This window comes from Cavia porcellus, unplaced genomic scaffold, assembly GCF_034190915.1.
Source record: "Cavia porcellus strain 051 isolate PalLab524CR breed Dunkin Hartley unplaced genomic scaffold, mCavPor4.1 scaffold_11, whole genome shotgun sequence".
Taxonomy (NCBI): domain Eukaryota; kingdom Metazoa; phylum Chordata; class Mammalia; order Rodentia; family Caviidae; genus Cavia; species Cavia porcellus.
In genome coordinates, this window is record NW_026947494.1 from 83693698 (window position 1) to 83712735 (window position 19038).

The following is a 19038-nucleotide window of genomic DNA, read 5'->3' on the forward strand; positions in this document are numbered from 1 at the left end:
AGTTTATTTAGCCCATTCTGTGAAAACAAAAGCTAGATGTCCTTGGCTCGCTGCTTCATCAAGTGGGCTTGTTCATTATCTGCTACTGATCCGTGGCTGTCAGTAAGATCTAGTGGAGCACTTGGAATGCCTTAAGACCAAGTGAAGACTTTAAATCTACCATCTTGGCAGAGCTGTGGTTTCTTGACTCAAGTTAGATAAGAGCGATTTAGCATGCCAAAATTTACTCTTTGCTTTTTACTCTTAGTTTATTTTTCTAGAGAGCAGGGGTAGTTCCTTCTGTGTGTACAGCTAAGTTCTAAAACCATTGTGGCCACTTAATGTTGAACAAACAGTCTTTCCAGGACCGACATGAGTATTTGTGTTTTGGCTTTTGACATCTTGTAGTTGTAGCTGAAAGTACCATGAGCAGCACTTGGAACTGCAGGCCCCACTTAGGAGAACAAAGGCTTAGCTCAGCACGCAGGAACCTCCAAGTCAGAAAAGGAGTTTTGCAGCCCTCTGTGTGGAAAGCTCTTTTTTTGGTGAGACAAGGGTTCCCTGTGTAGTTCAGGCTGGGCTTGAACTCGTGGCATTCCTCCTGCCTCAGCCTCCTGCTGGGATTATAGGCATGCACCAGTGTGCTCCGTGAAGGCCCTTCTTCTCTCACCTTCATTTTCTTTATTGATGAGTTTTGTATACCCTTGCAGACCCTTCTGTATGATTTTGAAAACCTCTGTTCCATTGTCAGTGTATTCCTCCACATTTTCTTGACTCTTATTGTTCCCATTTCTGTATCCTTTTGGAACTCGTTTTCACATTCTTCCTTGGAGGATGTGATGAGCCATCCAAGATTATTTTATGTGGTCCCAGCAGCCAAATGCTACTCACTATCCAAAAGATAACAATTGTGGAATTAATACAAATAAACCATAAAATGCCCTTTCAGTTGCATATGCATGAGTTTATTTGATACTGGGAACAACTCTGTGAAATAATTTGGTCACAATTCTAGGAGCAGTGACATACTCCAAATAAATGCAAGGCTAGGACTGATTTTAGGCAGCCAACTCTAGGTCAAAATAGCCCCGCAGTTTTTCTTTTTAATCTGTGTAAAAGATTCAGTTTTTGAACTGAGAAAGTCGTAAAACTAGATGACCTTTGCCACACGTTACATGGTCCTGGCTGGCCTCACCAGTCTGTCCCTGCCTGGGCTGTTCCATCCTGTGCATCTTTTCTCTCTGGCCAGGACTATGCTGACACCGAGCTCTTGCTGTCCCGGGAGAATGTGGACCAGGAGGCCCTGCTGAACTACGCCCGGGAGGCAGCAGACTTCTCCACGCAGCAGCAGCTGCCCTCTCTAGACTTTGCCATCAACCACTACGGGCAGCCCGATGTGGCCATGTTTGATTTCACGTGCATGTACGCCTCTGAGAATGCTGCCTTGGTACGGGAGCAGAATGGGCACCAGTTGCTAGTGGCCCTGGTTGGGGACAGCCTCCTAGAGGTGAGTGCAAGAGTAGTAGCACTTTATGGGCAGTGCAGTAGTGAGGAACATATTTGGGTAGCCCAGGTTGTGAAGTGAGTATCCACAGCCTTCGCAGGCTTCCTGCCACGGTTGTGCCCGCAGGGAGAGAAAGGACAGCAGGCCCTGGGAACCCAGGCTTGTTAAGAGTGGAAATCCTGCAACGTTGGTGACTTGCCCTCTCCCTGTTTGTGAAGTAGAGAAGTCCAGTGTCCAAACAGTGGCCAGATCCTACTGTCATAGCAAATGCTATCTTTGTTCTTTCACCTCACTCTTTATTTTATTTTCTGTTTCTGGTACTGGGATTCAAACTCGGGGCCTCGTGCTTGCCAGACAGACGCTGTGCTGCTGAGCTGCATCTCTGAGCCTCGCCTCCCTCTTTCACTTTTTAACTCTGTTTTATATTTTATTCACAGCCTTTCTGGCCCATGGGAACAGGAATAGCCCGGGGCTTCCTAGCTGCTATGGACTCTGCCTGGATGGTACGAAGTTGGTCTCTCGGAGCCAGCCCCCTGGAAGTTCTGGCAGAGAGGTAATGCGAGAAAGCACAGGCTCGCATGAGAAGAGCAGAAGGGAGCGTGGCCTGCTCCCTGGGCAGCCTTTTCTTCATAAAGATACCTTAAAAAAAGGAAAAGCAAAAGTGTATTTCGTGAAATGATAAAAACCTAGATAATCATCTGTTCTCCTCTGACCCCTTCTTTCCTTCCTTTTCTCTTTCTTTCATTCACAGTGACACAATTTATTTGAAGAAGTAGAAGTGAAGCATGAAGGAAAAATTGCAATGAGCTTGGGCCAAGTAAAAGAGAAAAAACTAAAATAAAAGTGTACTCTGGAGGGGCTGGGGATTTAGCTCAGCGGCATAAGTGCCTGCCTGGCAAGCACATGGTCATGAGCTCAATTCTCACTACCAAAAAAAAAGTAGACCCTGGAGAACACAGGGTGGGCTTCTTGAGGAAAGCCATAGCTAGCCTCTTAAGTGGAATTTATGCTGGTGCACTCCTGTAATCCCAGCACTTGGGGAGGGGAGGCTGAGGCAGGAGGATAACTAAAATTTTGAGGCTATCCTGGGCTACATAGCAAGATCCTCTCTCCAAAAAGAAAAAAAAAAAAAAAAGGAATTTACTAGTGCCAAACAGCTTTGTATTCCATTGAGCAATGGTATTCCACTCCTTTGATTCCTTTATAATTGTATCGGATACATGAAAATGGCAAATCAAATCCTCTTGTTCTTCAGCCAGGAAGGCCTGTACTGATACAGTCAGTGTCGTAGTGGGGACATGCTAGCGTAGGAAGTTAAAAGTGACTGGCTCAGAGGAAAGCAAACAGCTTCTGAACATTGATTAAATCCCTAAATGTCAGATATTTTGAAATAAAAACCCTCAGATTTTCTTATTGATAAAGAAGAATTTAACACCACGACCAGGAGAACTGCAGAGAAAATTTCCCAGATAAAATTGCTGGTTGATATAATTTAAAATCCCTTACTTTCAGTGTTTTTGCTAAATGCGGTAGTGAGTTCTTTTCTCATTTATGATTTTTCTTCCCCCTTTGGAAATGAACTATCGGTATTCTTGGAAAACTGAAAATGCAGTCGCTAAATAATGGTGGCCTTTTTAGGTGAAACCAGGCCTGTATCGCTGCCCATCATGTTGTCTCTGATCCTCTCTTTACCTCTTAGCTGATCCAAGGCCATGGAACCACTGAGGGAGGGTGCACTGGGGCGGCTGAGCAGATGTAGGACTAGAGGAAATGTGTCAAGGCTGAAAACTTGTCCTATTTGTCGGATAATTTGGTACGCTGTCAAAAAAGAAATCACTTAAAGGAGGGAAGTGCTGCTGATGCTTATCACTGCTTTGAGTGCACTGTGGATATTTTTGCAGGGAAAGCATTTACAGGTTGCTGCCTCAGACAACCCCTGAGAATGTGAGCAAAAATTTCAGCCAGTACAGCATCAACCCTGTCACTCGGTATCCTAATATTAACATCAACTTCCTGCGGCCGAGCCAGGTAAGAGACAGCTGTGAACATACGGGTCCATAGGACTGGTCAGAACTCTGATATATGACTATGTTGGTATTATTCATGGGCATGTTTAGTAATCTCGTTTGCCTTTGCATATATAGACTTTCAGAAGTCCAAGTCTCTCTAGGTGTTATTTTCCACCAACACACAGAGTCACTAAGACTTGTAGATCACACACATGACCAAAACACTGGACCCAGGGTTTCATTTTTGTGCCTTCGAATTCACATTGCACAGAGTAGAAGGAAAAAGTGTTGGAGATGTGGTTTGTGCTGCGTCATTGCCACTAATCACTTGTAAGTTAGGTCATTTTATGGTCTCTGACTCCTATGTTTTCACTAGACAAATGGAGTAATAATCCTTGTCTATTCAGGACCATCGTGAGGGTAAATAAGACTATTCACTTAAAGAAACTTGAAAGATGAGATACTCTCTACAAGTAGAAGTTGATTTTTTTATTTCTTTGATTTTTGTTTTTTGTTTCATTGAGTTGTTTCTCAGAATCTCTGCAGCCTCATTGCACTATGGGTAATGAAATCTTAGAATGAATACCAATCCCAAAGAGTAGAACTCAGTCCAGGAATTTTTTTTCTTTTTTGAGATAGGGTTTTTCTATGCAGTTCAGGATGGCCTTGAACTCTCATTTAGGCCCAGGCCAACCTTGAACTTAAAGTCCCCATGTGTCAGCCTCCTGAGTCCTGGGATTACAGAGGTGCACCACCATGCCATGGTAACAGTTTATAGAAAGCAGCCTATTTCATGTATTTGGCTGTGTTCTAGAGTCATGTTTTATTTTCCTCCTACCTGAAGTTTATACCTTTAGGCTTCTGTGTATATGCTGGTAAAATCTGTTGATAATGGGCAGCCTTAATTGTCCAGTAGAGACTATCCAGAGGGCTCTCCACAACTGAGTACCTAAGTTTTAGCACAATTGCGTGTAGTTAACATGTATTCATTTGCATTTAACCTACCTCATTTCATAAGGGACTTAACATGTTCATGAAGGGAATGTAATTTGTGTGTCTTGCTGCTAATCAGCTGATTTGAATGATTTCCCCAGCTTGAGCCATGCATGGCTGTCCCATCAGGCGGTTTCCGGCAGTCCCATTGGTTGGTGCAAACCACCCAGTGAGACAGTCATGTGTGTTCCAACTGTGCCTATTAAAGGTCACCATTAGGGCTGGGGATTTAGCTCAGCAGCATAAGCACCTGCCTTGCAAGCAGGCAGTCATGAGTTCGATCCCCGATACCGATAAAAAAGAAAAAAAAAAAAGTCACCATTACGACTTATGTATAAGCCTTGCTGTGGGGCTGTGTGGGTAGCCCCGTGGTAGAGGGGAAGCTAAATTCCTGGGTTCAACACCACCCCCCATCCAGCACCACAAAAAAGTGCAAACAAACTTTATCCAACCTGCTTCCCCAGCCTTTCATCTTAGCCTACTTTTAGGTAGGAATTTGTATCTTCGTGTTGGATTTTTTCTTTCCTTTCAGCTTTTCAACTTTCTTCCAGGTGCGTCATTTATATGATACTGGAGAAACAAAAGATATTCATCTGGAAATGGAGAACCTAGTGAATTCCCGAACTACCCCGAAATTGACCCGCAATGGTGAGTCTGGCAGTAGCCTTCTGAGAGGCAGGTCTGTGCTGAGAGAAGTCTGCACCTTTGTACTTGTGTACAGACAAGTACTGCATACTTGTCAGAAGGCAGTGGCTCTCAAGCTGGGGGGGGGTTGCTTTCCGGGGGATGTTTGGTTGTCGGGGAAATTTTTGATTGTCATGACTGGGGAGGTTACCACTATCTTCTGGTGGATAATCTAGGGGTATTACTAATCCTCCTAGAGTGCACAAGGCAGGACTACACAAGAAAAACTTACCTTGGTTACGAGCATACAGAGATAAGTTGGATAGCAATGCTGTGGAGACAGAGAAGGAGTAAGAGCACAAGAGCCAGAGGACACAGTGCAACCATGGACACACTTAAGGTTTTGGGAGGAAGACTTGCAGAATTTGTGGCATTTATTGGGATCCTATGACATTGTCATTACATAGTGGTAAAGATAAAAGTCACTCTGTATTTTGTGTATTTAGGGGCCCCCGAAGATGTTTTTGGAAAGGAGAGTGACGTTGAGTATACCTTGGACTGGAGATGGAAAAGGTCCCAGTGTGGGAGAGACTGGTTAGAAATACATCATAGTATTCAGACTATGGGCAAAGGCCCTATCCTTATAGAGAAGGGAGGAGGCAGTGGAATCAGACTTTAGGGCCAGATGTGAGCAGGTCCTGACCCACACTGTGATATTTGGAAAGTTTATACAAACATTTCTGAATTTCAGCTTCCTTATTAATTAACATCCCTGACCTTCAGTGTCCTTGTCTTTGAAATGAACGTGACAACACCTCGCTGAGGTTGTGGTCATGAGGATTCTGTGTCATGTATGTGGTCCTGATTACCATGCCCGCCATATAGTGGCCTGGCAGTGGCACCAGCAGTTTTGTCACTGACTTTATTAATTACATAACAGGAAATATTAAAAATTCAAAATCGGGGCTGGGGATTTAGCTCAGTGGCATAAGCGCCTGCCTTCAAGCAGGCAGTCGTGAGTTCGATCCCTGGTACCGATAAAAAGACAAAAAAAAAAAATTCAGAATCGATAGGCATTGGCAGTTGATTGCCTCAGGGGCAAGAGATAGTTATTTGTGGTGGGTGTATATCAGTCTGAATGAGGAAGAAGGAGGCTGATAAGCTGTGAGAGAAGGTGTGGGGTCCATTTTGGACATTTTAAATTTGATAGGCTTTTGGGATGTCAAGGTGGATGTGAGAGCCAGCGAGCAGTTGGAACCACTTCATCTTTTTCTACTAGCGTGTCACCTGCTTGAAACCAGAGAATATATCTTTGTTCATTGTCACTGGTTTAGGACCTGAAATAATTGAAATTAAATATTGGGTGGCTGGCTATACAGACTTCGGAAACAGCTGAATAAATTTAGTGTCTGAGCCAAGAAATGGCATCAGGAGTGATTCTGTGTGTAGTCTCAGAACACATTTAAATAGTGAAAGGTATGAACAGGATTTTATGATACACAGTTTTTATCTTATGTTCACAAATCACTGAATTACATAGTGCAAAGCTAAATATTTTCGACTGCCTGAAGGAAGGATACCAATTGGAATTTACAGATTCTCTTATAAGATCCATATCAGAGCTCTTCTGATGCAAGTCTGTTTGGTTCTAGAAGACTCTAAGGGCATGTTTTGCCTATTTGGTTTCTTATGATATAATCATTTGTAATACAGAGTGCCAGATTGCAGCAGGGGGATTGTTCTGGTTTGGGATGCATAGCCTGGTCAGCACAACCTGCAGCTTCCTCATCTGAAAATTGCGTGGCTCTCTAGGAAACCGAAGAGCAAGGCTTTGTTTGCTTTGAGTTTAAGATGCTGCTATATAGAATGGCTGCTAGGTAGACCGGAACCTTTTATAATCTAAGCTTCCTAGTGTTGCTGTGATGAAAAAGGCTTCCTCAGGCGCTTGCCAAGCGGCTCTCCAGGAAAGACTCAGAGTTGTTAGAGTGAGGGAGACAGCTCCACAGGCAGCCCTCCTCCATCTCCACAGCTTCCAGCAGTGCTGCAGGGACACAAGACTGCAGCCTGAGCAAGTCCATGTCGCTCAGTTGTGGGGCACCAGTCTGTCTGGGGAGTGGACCTTAGAATATGGACAAATTGTTACCCAAACTTTGACTGTCAGGATACCAGGCACTCCACCTTATTCATCACCTTTCTATTTTGAAAGCTGGTAATGGCTATTTTGTCCCTACCCTCAGCAATTTTCAAGCTGGTGATGTATACTGCAAAAGGATCTTGTATCAACCTTACAAGGTAAACACACTTCCAATCATAATTATTTTTGTTGTTTTAGAGTCTGTAGCTCGTTCAAGCAAACTGCTGAGTTGGTGCCAAAGGCAGACGGATGGTTATGCGGGAGTAAATGTGACAGATCTTACCATGTCTTGGAAAAGTGGCCTGGCCCTGTGTGCAATCATCCACCGATACCGCCCTGATCTGATGTAAGCCATGACTAAATTTTGCGTTCATTTCATATCTCCCAGGGATCTCAAAGTACGCTGCTATCTAGTAGGCAGATTTTGTACTTTTGCCAGAGTGGGTTACATAGTAAGATGTTTTCTCCAAGAAGCCAGCATATTGGCTTATTTACATTTAAAACTCAATACCAAGCATTATATGACTCCACTCAGGAATGATTAAAAATCACAGCATTTGCAGGGTTAAAAACTGATCCTGTTAGCTTCACACAGAGGAAAACTCTGTGTGTTGGCCTCGAATTGAACTCTTCATTTGGCCAGCTATCTCTCAAATGTTGTTGGTGGTCACAAGGGAAATCTGGCTGAAACATTTGGCTAGCTCAAGATGAATATGTCACTACCAGTAAAACAGAAAACAATACTTACCTGATTTATGATTGTTCATTATTATTTGCTTTGTTAAAGACTGTATTTCTTGCCCGTATGTTCTGTTAAGTTCATAAATTTCATGTCACCTTACCCACTATACCTGTAATGTCTCCCTTGGTCTATTCTTCAGTCACCTGTCTATAAAATCAGGGCACTAGGATGACCCCAGGTCTGCTGCAGTGACCAGTGTACTCATATTTCTCCTATAGGAGTTTATTACCATAGAAGCCAAACAAAAAGATTCAGAAACCAGGGGCCGGGGGTTTAGCTCAGCAGCATAAGCACCTGCCTGGCAAGCACGAGGTTGTGAGTTCAATCCCTGGTACCAAAAAACAAACAAACAAAAGATTCAGAAACCAGAGCATGTCAGGTAACTCTGACTGCCTTTTATCACTGGGTTCACTTAAAGGCCAATATTTTTGGTTTATTTTGTTTTAATGATAGCTTAAGTCCTAAAAGTCATAGTCCCTAGTTATGTGATTGTAAACAACCTGTACACTGTGGATTAAAGATGGGAAGGACTGAGGCTTAGTGGTGGGGCACTTAACTGGCATGGCTGAGGGTCTGAGTTCCATACCTAGCACTGCCAAAACAGGAGGAAGGAGACATTGATGTGCTTGGTTAAAGCTAAGTGGCCTCCAACAATCCTGTCACTTAGCTCATCAAGTGAAATAACACTTAGAAAATAATGCTTATTTACTCCCACCAAAGGAAGAGAGGGGGGGGGGTTTGCAACTTAAGGAAAAAATTTAATGTATAGTGCTTGCATATGTATTTGTGTATGTATTTGCAGATAGTATTTGGCACTGTTCAGACTACAATGACCTCATTCAGGATTAGTGTCCATAGTTTAATAGGCAGTGGAAAAGTGCCGTGGAATCCAGTTGACATAAAGTAAGGCCTGTCCAGTTGATCCGAATCCTCCAAGAAGAATGCTATTAGTCCTTACTCTGAAAAACAAAAGGCTGAAGCCCCAGTGGGAAATGTTTGTTAAACTAAGTACTTGGGAAAATTCAGGAAATTTAGCTTTGGGAAAACTTTTGAAGAGTTTTTGAAATTTCCCCACAGAAGATGGAGTGAGATTTTCCAGAGCTGACTTAGGATAGTTTGTGCTGCTGGTGGGTGAGTCCCAGACAGGTGATCACCACAGGCTTTAGGAGCATCTGAGCCAGGGACCCTTCTCCTCACTGTGGGACATTTGCTTCATACTCGTGGACACTTGGGTACAGGAGAGACAGTTCTGTCCTGAGCGTGCATTTCAGTAAGAATTTTGTGTTACTGAAAAAATGAGGGAGTCTTCACCTTTTCCTCCCTTTTTTCCTTTATGGGGTAGATTTCTAATCATTTCTTGAGCCTGGATTGCATTTCCTTAGGAAATGGAAGGAGAATAATAGAGGAACAGATTTGTTCTCAGATTCCACCAGAGTGCTGCTCTATAGATTGTAGCCAAAAGACAAATGAGAAATGACAGTAACTTCACGTTAACTGTGTTTGCTGGTTTGAGGAGAGTCAGCTCAACTTGATCAATTCTGCATGTGCTGTTTCTCAGAGATTTTGATTCTTTGGATGAGCAGAATGTGGAGAAGAATAACCAGCTGGCCTTTGATATTGCTGAGAAGGAACTGGGCATTTCTCCCATCATGACAGGCAAAGAGATGGCCTCAGTTGGGGAACCCGACAAGCTGTCCATGGTGATGTACCTGACTCAGTTCTACGAGATGTTTAAGGACTCACTGTCTTCCACCGGTAAAGGCCTCTCTCCTGCTGAGTTGTTGCCTGCCTTTTCTTTCCCTCAAACTGTATCCCTCTGCAGTACCAGTAAATGCAGTACCCCCGTGCTCAGGCTTATTCTTTTTACTGGTTGGCCATTAGAGGAGGTCTCTGGAAGATTCCTTCATTGTTTCCCTCCTCTGGTGGTATTTTCTCAATCACTCATTCTTCTCGACATCTCTTTCACTTAACCTGTAAGTATGCAGAACTCGTTCCTGCGCAGACTTTTTGCTGAGAATGGAACCTGGGGCCTTCTGCATGTCTGGAAGGTGCTCTCCCGCAGAGCTACCTACATTCCCAGGCATCTGTCTAAACTTTCATTCCGTGACTTTCCTGCCCATCCTCTCAGAGCCAGTCTTTCAGAAGAAAAGGCTTGCATTTGTGGTTTCCATGCACTCTACACCTAAACTGGAACATCAGGGATCAAACTCACGACCTCGCACTTGCCAGGCAAGCGCTTATGCCACTGAGCTAAATGCCCAGCCCAAATGGAACATTTCTTAACCCGACACCTTTTTGCACCATTTTCCCTGCACTGTCCACCACAGTTGCGAAGAATCAAAATACTCATATTCCTCTCTGATTTTTTCATCATTTAGCACTTAGCTTTCCTGCATTATTAGGTGTTGTGGAATTCTGTCCTAGTCAACTTCTGTGAGCCTGTGTCTTGCTAGATTTATTCTCCTTTCTTCTGGTACTGTTCTTCTCTGGCTTGTTTCTCTATTCCTGCCTTTTATCTTTTATTTGGCCCTCAGCCTGCCACCTCAATCTATCATAGTGCTACAATAAATATTCCTGTTGTCATTTATTATCCCTAGAAGTAAATGTAATATAATGCTTAAGAGTTTTGACCCATGTTATTCACCTTAGGTTTACATCTAAAACTTCCACATTGGACCTGGGTCAACTTAATAAATTTTCCATTTCCTCAGTTCTTATATAAAAAGGACATGTATATGTATATATATTTTCATACAGTTACATTGTGACATACTAAAAAGCATTTGACAGAAGCACTTAATAAATGTTAGCAATATTATTAATAATCTTCAAGTGCTATTTTTAAAATTATCTAATAAAACATTGCAGTCCCCAGAATTTATGGTACCAACCCCATTGCCTCCTAACCCAAAAGATGCTTTCAGGCATCTGTGGCTTTCTCAGTTACATGGGCAGTTCTTAGCCCAGAAGTGCGCGCCTCTGCAGGAGCTTACCTTTCAGGGAGAGTGCCCTTCGCACGTGCCTCAGAGCCTGGCCTCTCCATCCACCAAGAGCAGTGGCTCTGAGTTTCTCGCTTCTCTGCTCTCCTCTCTCCTCTCCCTGTTTCTCTCCATCCTGGAATTTGCATCACTAAGGTGAGGCTTCCCCACTCTGCATTAATGATCACAGGCAGATGACAGCCTTTTGAAAAGTGAAAGTGCAGGTTTTATAACCAAGTATACTTTGTCTACGTGGATGGAAAAAAGAAGGCTCAGTGTGCACACCCAAGGGTGCATTTCCTTTGTGGCACTTCCTACAGAGATTTGTGTGCTTTGTCTTAGCCAGTGAGCCTTTAGAGCTCCCTGAGGGGATGTTCCCTAGTGCCCTAGTGCATGTACCCTTCAAGAGAGTGGCTGTGGTTAGGACTTCACGGCTCCTGGCGGGGAGTGACCTTGAACATTGCTGACTTCTGTTCACAGACACCCTGGATCTGAATGCTGAGGAGAAAGCAGTCTTGATTGCCAGCACCAAGTCCCCCATTTCCTTCCTTAGCAAGCTCGGGCAGACCATCTCCCGGAAGCGTTCTCCCAAGGTTCGTCCATGCAGGGGTTGTTAAGTTGGCAGCTGCAGAGCTGATGACAAGGCGGAGCGCCCAGAATAATGCGGTTCCCTTTCTCCTGGTGCAGGATAAGAAAGAAAAGGACCTGGATGGAGCAGGAAAGAGGAGAAAGACTAGTCAGTCAGAAGAGGTGAGCTTCATCTGTGACTTGGGAGAATGGTTATGCTCATTCCTCCTCTGATTACAATCTTTAATTCCCAGTTTGGTTCTCTAGAACTTTGCATGTTCATTCTTTGTGAGAATATCTATGGGCAGATGGCTTTTGCCTTTGCTTAGTTATTTTGGAGCACACTAAGGTAATATGTACCCACATGCTCTCAGGCCTTCTGGTCTTTTGGAATCACATTTGATGAGGCACAGTGGCTTTCTTGGGCTTGGATGATACCGACACGAGTGTGAACAGCAGTACTGCCCAATATACTGTGCTCTTGCTGGCTGTTGAGATTAGCACCTCAGAAACTGCTGGCAAACCCAAACCACTGTGCAGATCCCAGCCATGCTGTTTGGAGGAAATAGCAAATGGGTGGGACCCTTCTAATGGAGTCTGTCTCTGGGGTACTTGCTGCTCAGCAGGAAGAGGTTTCCAGGGGCTACAGAGGAGAAAGACCAACACTGGTGAGCACTCTGACAGACAGGAGGATGGATGTTGCCATCGGGAACCAAAACAAAGTGAAGTACATGGCAACTCAGCTACTGGCCAAATTTGAAGAGAATGCACCGGCCCAGTCCACTGGCATAAGGAGGCAGGTAAGCTCATTTCCCATTCACCCATCCTATTGGTCGGGCCATACAGGAATGGGAATCTTTCCAGTGTAGTGAGACAGGCTGTATGACAAACCTGGTACCCAGAGACTCAAGATTAGGATCTGGTTTTCCATCATCTGACTGTGACAGAGATGAGCATTTCCTAAGTTCATTGTAAATGTTCAAAGTTGCTTTGTCTTCTGCATTCACTTCTAAGGTATCTGTGACAAAAAGCAGCATGGAGATCTAAAAAAATGTGTATGTATAGTTCACACACATACATACATACATACTGAAAGTGTAGTAAAAGCAATTTAGGCACTTGCATAAATCTGCTCATATTTTACTACATATCTATTTCTGATCCTTTATTCCATACGTTCTCATTTGCATAATGGAGGTCTTTTTTTCTTTTTGAGACTAGGTTTCGCTATGCAGTTCAGGCTGGCTTTGAACTCACTTTGTAGGCCAGGCTGGCTTTGAACTCACAGTGATCCTCATGCCTCAGCCTCCCGAGTGCTGGGATTATAGGTGTGTGCCCCCATGCCTGGCTTGGAGGTCATTCTTAACATATACTTCTGTTCTGCTGTTTTCATTGAACTTTGGGCTCGTTCCCATGTTATTCCAAACTCTATGTCTTCCAAAATGTGCGGGCACCACACTCTGCGTTAGCATTGCTCCCGTTTTGGATGTTTTAGTTGTTTCTCATCTTTCATGATAAGAATCAGAGGTAAATTTCTTGGGACAAAGCTGCCTTTGTGTGTTGCAGATTATTTCCTAGAATACTATTAGGAATGCAAACATTTTAGTACTGAATTGCACCCTGTAAGTCGTGAAGTGAGTGCCACACAGCGTTTGACCCAAGGTGACCTCATTAGGTCCTATTTGCTTATTGATCATGTCCAAGTCCCTAAGGCTTCTTACTAGCGGAGGGGCTGGGAGTTGGAGATTCACACTGAAATTTACTGACAAAACTCCCTGCCCACCTAGAAGAACGTGCAGAGGAGAGCAGGCCTGTTCTCTTCGTTCTTCCTTCCATCAGCTGCTGTCCCCATGGACCGCTGGACCAGCACCAGCTCCCTTGGAGTCCGCCTGCAGTAACCTGTCACTGTGTCTTTGATTACTGGTGTTTGCACTCCAGTTTCCCTACTGTGGCTCAGGAAAGCTAGTAGTGGTTGGTAGGGAGCATTAGAAGTCACCTGGAGTTGGGGGTCTCCCCACCCCAAGAAGGCTAAAAGAAGGTTGCCTCTAAGAGACAACGCTTCTCTCACTTGGGAGAAAAAAATTGGTTTTCCAAATCATAATTGGCAAATTAAGATTCAGAGGATCAAATTTGGTATACGGTAATGAGAATTACCGCCGCTCTTTTCCTGCCTTTATTTTCTTCTTTGTACTTGCTTTTGGTTTGGAGGCGGGGTATTTCCCCCCTCCACCTTTTTTTTTTTTTAAATCGGTACCAAGGATTAAACTCATGACTGCCCACTTGGGAGGCAGGCACTTAAGCCACTGAGCTAAATCCCCAGCCCCTAGGCGGAGTATTTTCTTTCCTTTTTAAGTGTAACTGTCTAAGAATTGACTGTAAACCCCCACCCACCCACCCACCCACACACCTCACAGTTGGAAGCTGTGTGTCTCCCCTCTGTGAGTACTATTTTGTTTCTTTTATCTTAATGTATTTTATTTTGTTTTGTCTCTATGTTCTGTCCCCACCCACACTTGGCCTGTGTGTCACAGCCAACACAAGAGCGTGGGGTCAGCCAGCCGTCCTGTCACCTGCCTGAGCAGGGTCGCCTTGCTCACATCCCCCAGTGGAAACAGGTAAAGGAACTGCCAGGGACCAGGCTGGGCTGCCACCCCACTCCACTTTGGGGGTGGCCTGGGTCAGGCCTGCACTTGAGGATCCTGGCTTACGAGGGTAGGAGAGTTCTGTATTCCTTCAAGTGATGACTCTGGGAAAATACTTAGCAGACAATGCTGATTCCATGAACGCTGGGGGACTCGAAAAGCCAGTCAAAAGGGCAGACTGTTGATTTGGTGTTAAAGCTAACCGATGGTAGCTAAGGTACCTTAGCTGTTGAGGCTGTGCTACCATGACCTCTGTTTCTAGTTGGCTTTTTGGTAGCATGCCAACTCCTGGGACCACTGGCTTCATCAGGACTGAGACAGTAAGGCCTCTCAAATGAAGTGGGAAAGTGTTACCCAAGAAGTTATCTTGAACTATGGTATTTGTTTGTTTCAGACAAAGGTATTCATAGGCTGGGGGTGGGGGAAGGAAGGCTTATTGAGAAAACTTTTCTCCAGACGTGGTGTTAAACAGCCTGAGGGCCCAGCTACTTGTGAAGCTGAAGCAAGAGGGTTACTTGAGCCCAGAATCTCAAAGCCAGCCTGGGCTACCTAGTTAATAATTAATTAAGTAATTAAGTAAGTAATTGTGATTTTTACTAAAACTGTTTCTTTTTATAATACAGGAAAGAACACTTTATAATAGGGATGGAGGCCTCACCTGTTTTTTCTTCCACTTTATAGTTGAGCAGCTTCGTGCTCCAGGAAGCCTGAATTAGCTGTCCCTTAGTTTGATCTCATTTAGAACTTTATGGTGCTGTAAGGTCTGCTGCACTGACCCAAGCCTCCTTAACTTGTACAGCTGGCCTCAGCAACCTTGTGTGGAGTGGCCTGCCACTGGGAGTGCTGTGGAGGGGGGAGTAGGGCTTCATTTAAGTTGCATTCTGGGAAGAATGTTCCATTCTAGGCTTGTGCCCTGCAAAAGTCGTGGCCTCCAAGGCTGAGCTGGAATCTTGGGAATGATGTCCAAACTTGCAGCAGAAACCAAACATGCCTCTCTCTGTGCCTGGGAGAAGGCTTCTGAAAATTTTTCATCAAAAATTCACTTGCATTTTATGTTCTTGCCCGTTGCCTTGAAGTCTAGGTGGAAGGTAAGACTTGAGAGAGAATCTTCAGTTGAAGATCTGTTGAGGGCGAAAGTGAACTGTAAACCAGATGCTAGAGACCTCAGATTTGTACTTTCTTTAGTGGTGGCCTGAAAAATAAATAAATGAAAGGGGACCTGAGATAGGAGCAATGTGGGAGAGAGCTGAAGAGTCATCTGTGTAGGTGGGTGGGTAGATGATTGTGGTGCGTGTCTGGTGCAGCTTTGGGGGGCTTGCTGGAAAGTGAGGGGTGGTGAATGAGGCCCTAAGAGCCTGGCTGAGCTGTGGCCTCTGTCCTGGTGAGGACTGACCGGTCAGCTGCTCATTTGACAGGACATTGGAGGGACATTAGAAGCTTGATCTTACAAGGCTGCTTACGAAGCATCTGACTGCCGCTAACTGTGTGAAGAATGTTTTTCTACCCATCCTGTCCAGCTTGTCATCCGGTTATCTATGGTCACAGTCAATAAAGTAGAATACTGGCAGGCCATCCGGGCAGCAGATTGAAACCTTTGAAGTTGACCAGGTTCCATGAAGGGAGCACCAGAGAATTAGAAAGAGCAACTGGGGAAACTGAGAAATCACATGCAGCGAACCCCATTTAGATTCTTGCAAGCTTTAGATTGTGTAGAGTTGGGAACTGTGAATTTACATGAATGCAGAAAGGTAGCACGGAAGTGGATTTTTTTTTTTTTTTTTTGTACTGGAGATCGAACTCACAACCTTGCATTTAACCCTATAGCACTGAAGTCTTACAACTCACAATTCTTATATCCCTGTGAGGTGTACATTATTTATATGCACTATTCTCTCAACCTTAGCTCATGAGTCTTGGCCCTCTAAATTTATTTCCTGAAAGTTAGAGGTAAATATGGTGCCGGATACTACAGATACCTGGGGACAGAACAGCTCCTGACCTGCCTGATGGTGGCCTCTGGTCTCCCTTTAGGAGTGGGCTCACCAGCAGCAGCCCCACATGTGGCTGTCTTTGTGTTTCTTTTGAAGTGGTTCCTAGGAGGGGAGGGTGGGGCAGACAGCAGGGGTGGATCAGTTGGCATGAGAACTGTTTCCAACTTGGGTCACAGTGGGGAAGAAAGGAAATGAATAACAGCTGTGCTTCCCAGTGACCTCTCCTCTTCACCTTCCTGTGTCCACGCTGTGGCTCTTTCCCTCCCTACCTTTTGACTTTTTGATCTCAGAAGTGCATCCTGCAGGCTAGCTCTGGAAGAAGCCAGCCTTAGTTATCACCTGAGGTGGGGACAGTAGGGCTCATATCCCACAATCTTTTCCCCTTCCAGGCCTTCCCATGTGCTAACTGGGCAAGAGTAACTGGGAATTTCCTGGAAGGCATCAGGAGAGGCTTAGGGTAGTGTGTGATTTTTTTTTCCTTCAAATATACAGGGTCTTTCTCAATCTTAGATGGAAAATCTTGGATGGCAGAATTAGGAAAAAGCCATGGGCATCATATGGCTTTAGAGAAATGTGCTTAATTCTTTGTCCTGTATTTTTGTGTACATTCCATGGTAGTTTTCCAGAGCTTGTATGAGTCAGTGGCCTGAGAAAAGGGGAACATTGGTGGGGTGTTGTCTCAGTTTGCTCTCAGGGTGCTGCTTTGCTGCTGCGCTCTGTGTGTATGAGAGAGAGAGAGAGAGAGAAAGAGAGAGAGAGAGAGCAAGAGCAAGAGAGAGAGAGAAAGAGAGAGACACCAGACCATTGAAAGGGAGTGACTGGGTCCATCTGCCTCTCTGTCTAGTGAAAATCAAGCCCATTTCTCTTTCCTTCAGCTTGACTATTAAATTCCTTGATTCCTGGCATTTAAAAAATGCCACACCTTGAATTCTTCCCAGCACTGTTTGTTTGCGGGCCAACAGGAGACTGACAAGCCACCCCCTCTGCACAACGATGTGCTGTTGAGGACAGAGGGACATGGAAGGGCCCCTAGGTATGCTTCAGCCTTTCCGGAGCCACCCTTCATGTGACCACTGTTTCAGCAAACCTCTATCTGTTTGTGTCTGTTGGTGTAAAAGCGACGAGGAAAGGACCATTCTCGGACCTGCCCCAAAAAAGTGATCACACTGTGTCCTCCCCCTTCTCCACTTCCCTGCCGGGTGCACAGTGGCCAGCAGGTGACCTTCTCTGCATGCTCTCTATCCTGTTTCCTGCCTGTCTCCATAGAGATCCACTCAGTATGGCCTCTTTGCAAAGATAACTCTTAAGCAAGACCAGTGGTAGCAGAAGCAACCTGTATTGCTACTATGAGCAATTCCCGACTGGACCCCGGGATAACGCATTGTACAGCCAGACTGGTTTACTCCAGTATCTGTCATGGGGCTATAACTGCACAGCTACAGACTAATGTGTAAAATGTATTTGTCACAGATTAGGGCCCAGAAGCCCTGAGGGCAGCACATTTTTATCTATCTGTTTAAAGCAGCCATTTTTCTCTTGCTGTTCAGTGAGGTGTGAGCGTTTGGAAGCTTCATACATGAATTTGATGCCTTGCGATTCTGAGCGCCCGCTTTGTACTTAACCCACCTTCTCCCAGCAGGCGCTGCCTTTCCCCATCAGTCCTGTTCACTCCAGGCAGATCATTCAAGACAGCTCTCTAAGCTGGCATCCCCCGGACATGGCTCCGAGGGCATTAAGCACACATGCAGCAAGTGTGTTAATGGAGTGGTTTTGTTGACTTTTGTGACATCACCCTGTAAAATACAAGGCTGGTTTTGAGGACAAGATCTGTGGAGAAACAGTCTCTCCATCAAGGTATCCTGTGTAAAAGGTGACCACTGATCATGTCTGGTCAAGGCCCAGTTTGTTTCCCCCAAGCCTAAGAACTGAGTCCTGGTGACTGTGGTAGCTGCCTGCCTAAGGCTTTGTCTCTAAAAAAGAGTGAACATTTGTGAGCACTTAGTGTGCGCACGCAGTATTCTAAGTCCCTTTCGAGGATCAGGTCCATCAGTTCTCATAATAGAACTACAAGGCTTTGTAGATGAGACTGGGACATGGGTGGAGATACCAAGTCACTGCACCAGCCCACACAGGAAGTTCTGGAACCAGACCTGCTTCCAGGTTGTGTGAGCGAAGCCCGGCCCTGGCTTCCTCCTGCTTGTAGAGACATTATGCTTGTGGTCGCTGGCTGAAAGCAGCTGTGCAGGAGACTTTGGATCAGTGTTTCCCCAGTGAAAAATCCTTCATTATCCTAGTGCTGAGCGAGGTCTTCCCTGTTGCTGTGATTGCTGAGTTAGTGGTTTCCTCTGCTCAGCAAGGCAGCTCTGGGCTTGTCTGATGGGTTTCCAAGCTTCTCACACATGCCAATAAACTAAAACTTTGTTCAGTCCTTGTCCAGTTCTCCCATAATAAATTGCCTTGGTTCCATATTCCTATTCAGGGCCACTCCCCACATGCCTCCCGCCCTCGCAGTTTCAGCTGGGCCATTGTAATGGTTGTTTAGTCCAGGTGGTTTCCATCTCCCCACCTTCCCATTCTAATGTCTTGCTGTACCCTGCTAACCAGCCTTCTTCTAAACCTTCACTGAATGCCTCTGACCTCATGCCACGGTGTGAAAGAAATATGTTTGATCCACCTTAGTACTAACCGCAGTTCTTTGTTAATCTGTGTAGCTGACCTCACTAGAGGCCAGGTGGGCGAGGTGTCCCAGTCCCTTCCTTTCAGGCTATGCTGTCCTTTCCCCTCCCCTCTGGAAAGCATTTTCTTTGAACGATTTGTGGCACTGAATTTTCCACTGTCACTTGGTGGGTTGAAAAAGAGTATCTGGATGGTATTT

The 19038-nt window shown here is 45.0% G+C and overlaps 1 protein-coding gene across 23 annotated transcripts in view; it reads left to right on the forward strand.

Annotated features, from left to right (window-relative positions):
- Positions 1 to 19038, forward strand: part of Mical3 (microtubule associated monooxygenase, calponin and LIM domain containing 3) — a 184691-nt gene that overhangs the window by 85866 nt on the left and 79787 nt on the right. For 16 of the 23 annotated variants that reach the window (XR_001202076.3, XM_063258632.1, XM_063258627.1 and 13 more), the window contains exons 8-18: positions 1229 to 1486; positions 1921 to 2036; positions 3385 to 3511; positions 5037 to 5133; positions 7442 to 7589; positions 9544 to 9740; positions 11444 to 11556; positions 11651 to 11713; positions 12154 to 12330; positions 14062 to 14145; positions 17282 to 17380. Coding sequence is in view for 22 of the 23 variants with exons in the window: in XM_063258632.1 (XP_063114702.1) it covers positions 1229 to 1486; positions 1921 to 2036; positions 3385 to 3511; positions 5037 to 5133; positions 7442 to 7589; positions 9544 to 9740; positions 11444 to 11556; positions 11651 to 11713; positions 12154 to 12330; positions 14062 to 14145; positions 17282 to 17380 (1479 nt within the window). In the remaining variant the exon portion in view is untranslated. The remainder of the gene's footprint in view (positions 1 to 1228; positions 1487 to 1920; positions 2037 to 3384; positions 3512 to 5036; positions 5134 to 7441; positions 7590 to 9543; positions 9741 to 11443; positions 11557 to 11650; positions 11714 to 12153; positions 12331 to 14061; positions 14146 to 17281; positions 17381 to 19038) is intronic. The other 7 variants (XM_063258641.1, XM_063258642.1, XM_004999839.4 and 4 more) reach the window with 4 other exon arrangements.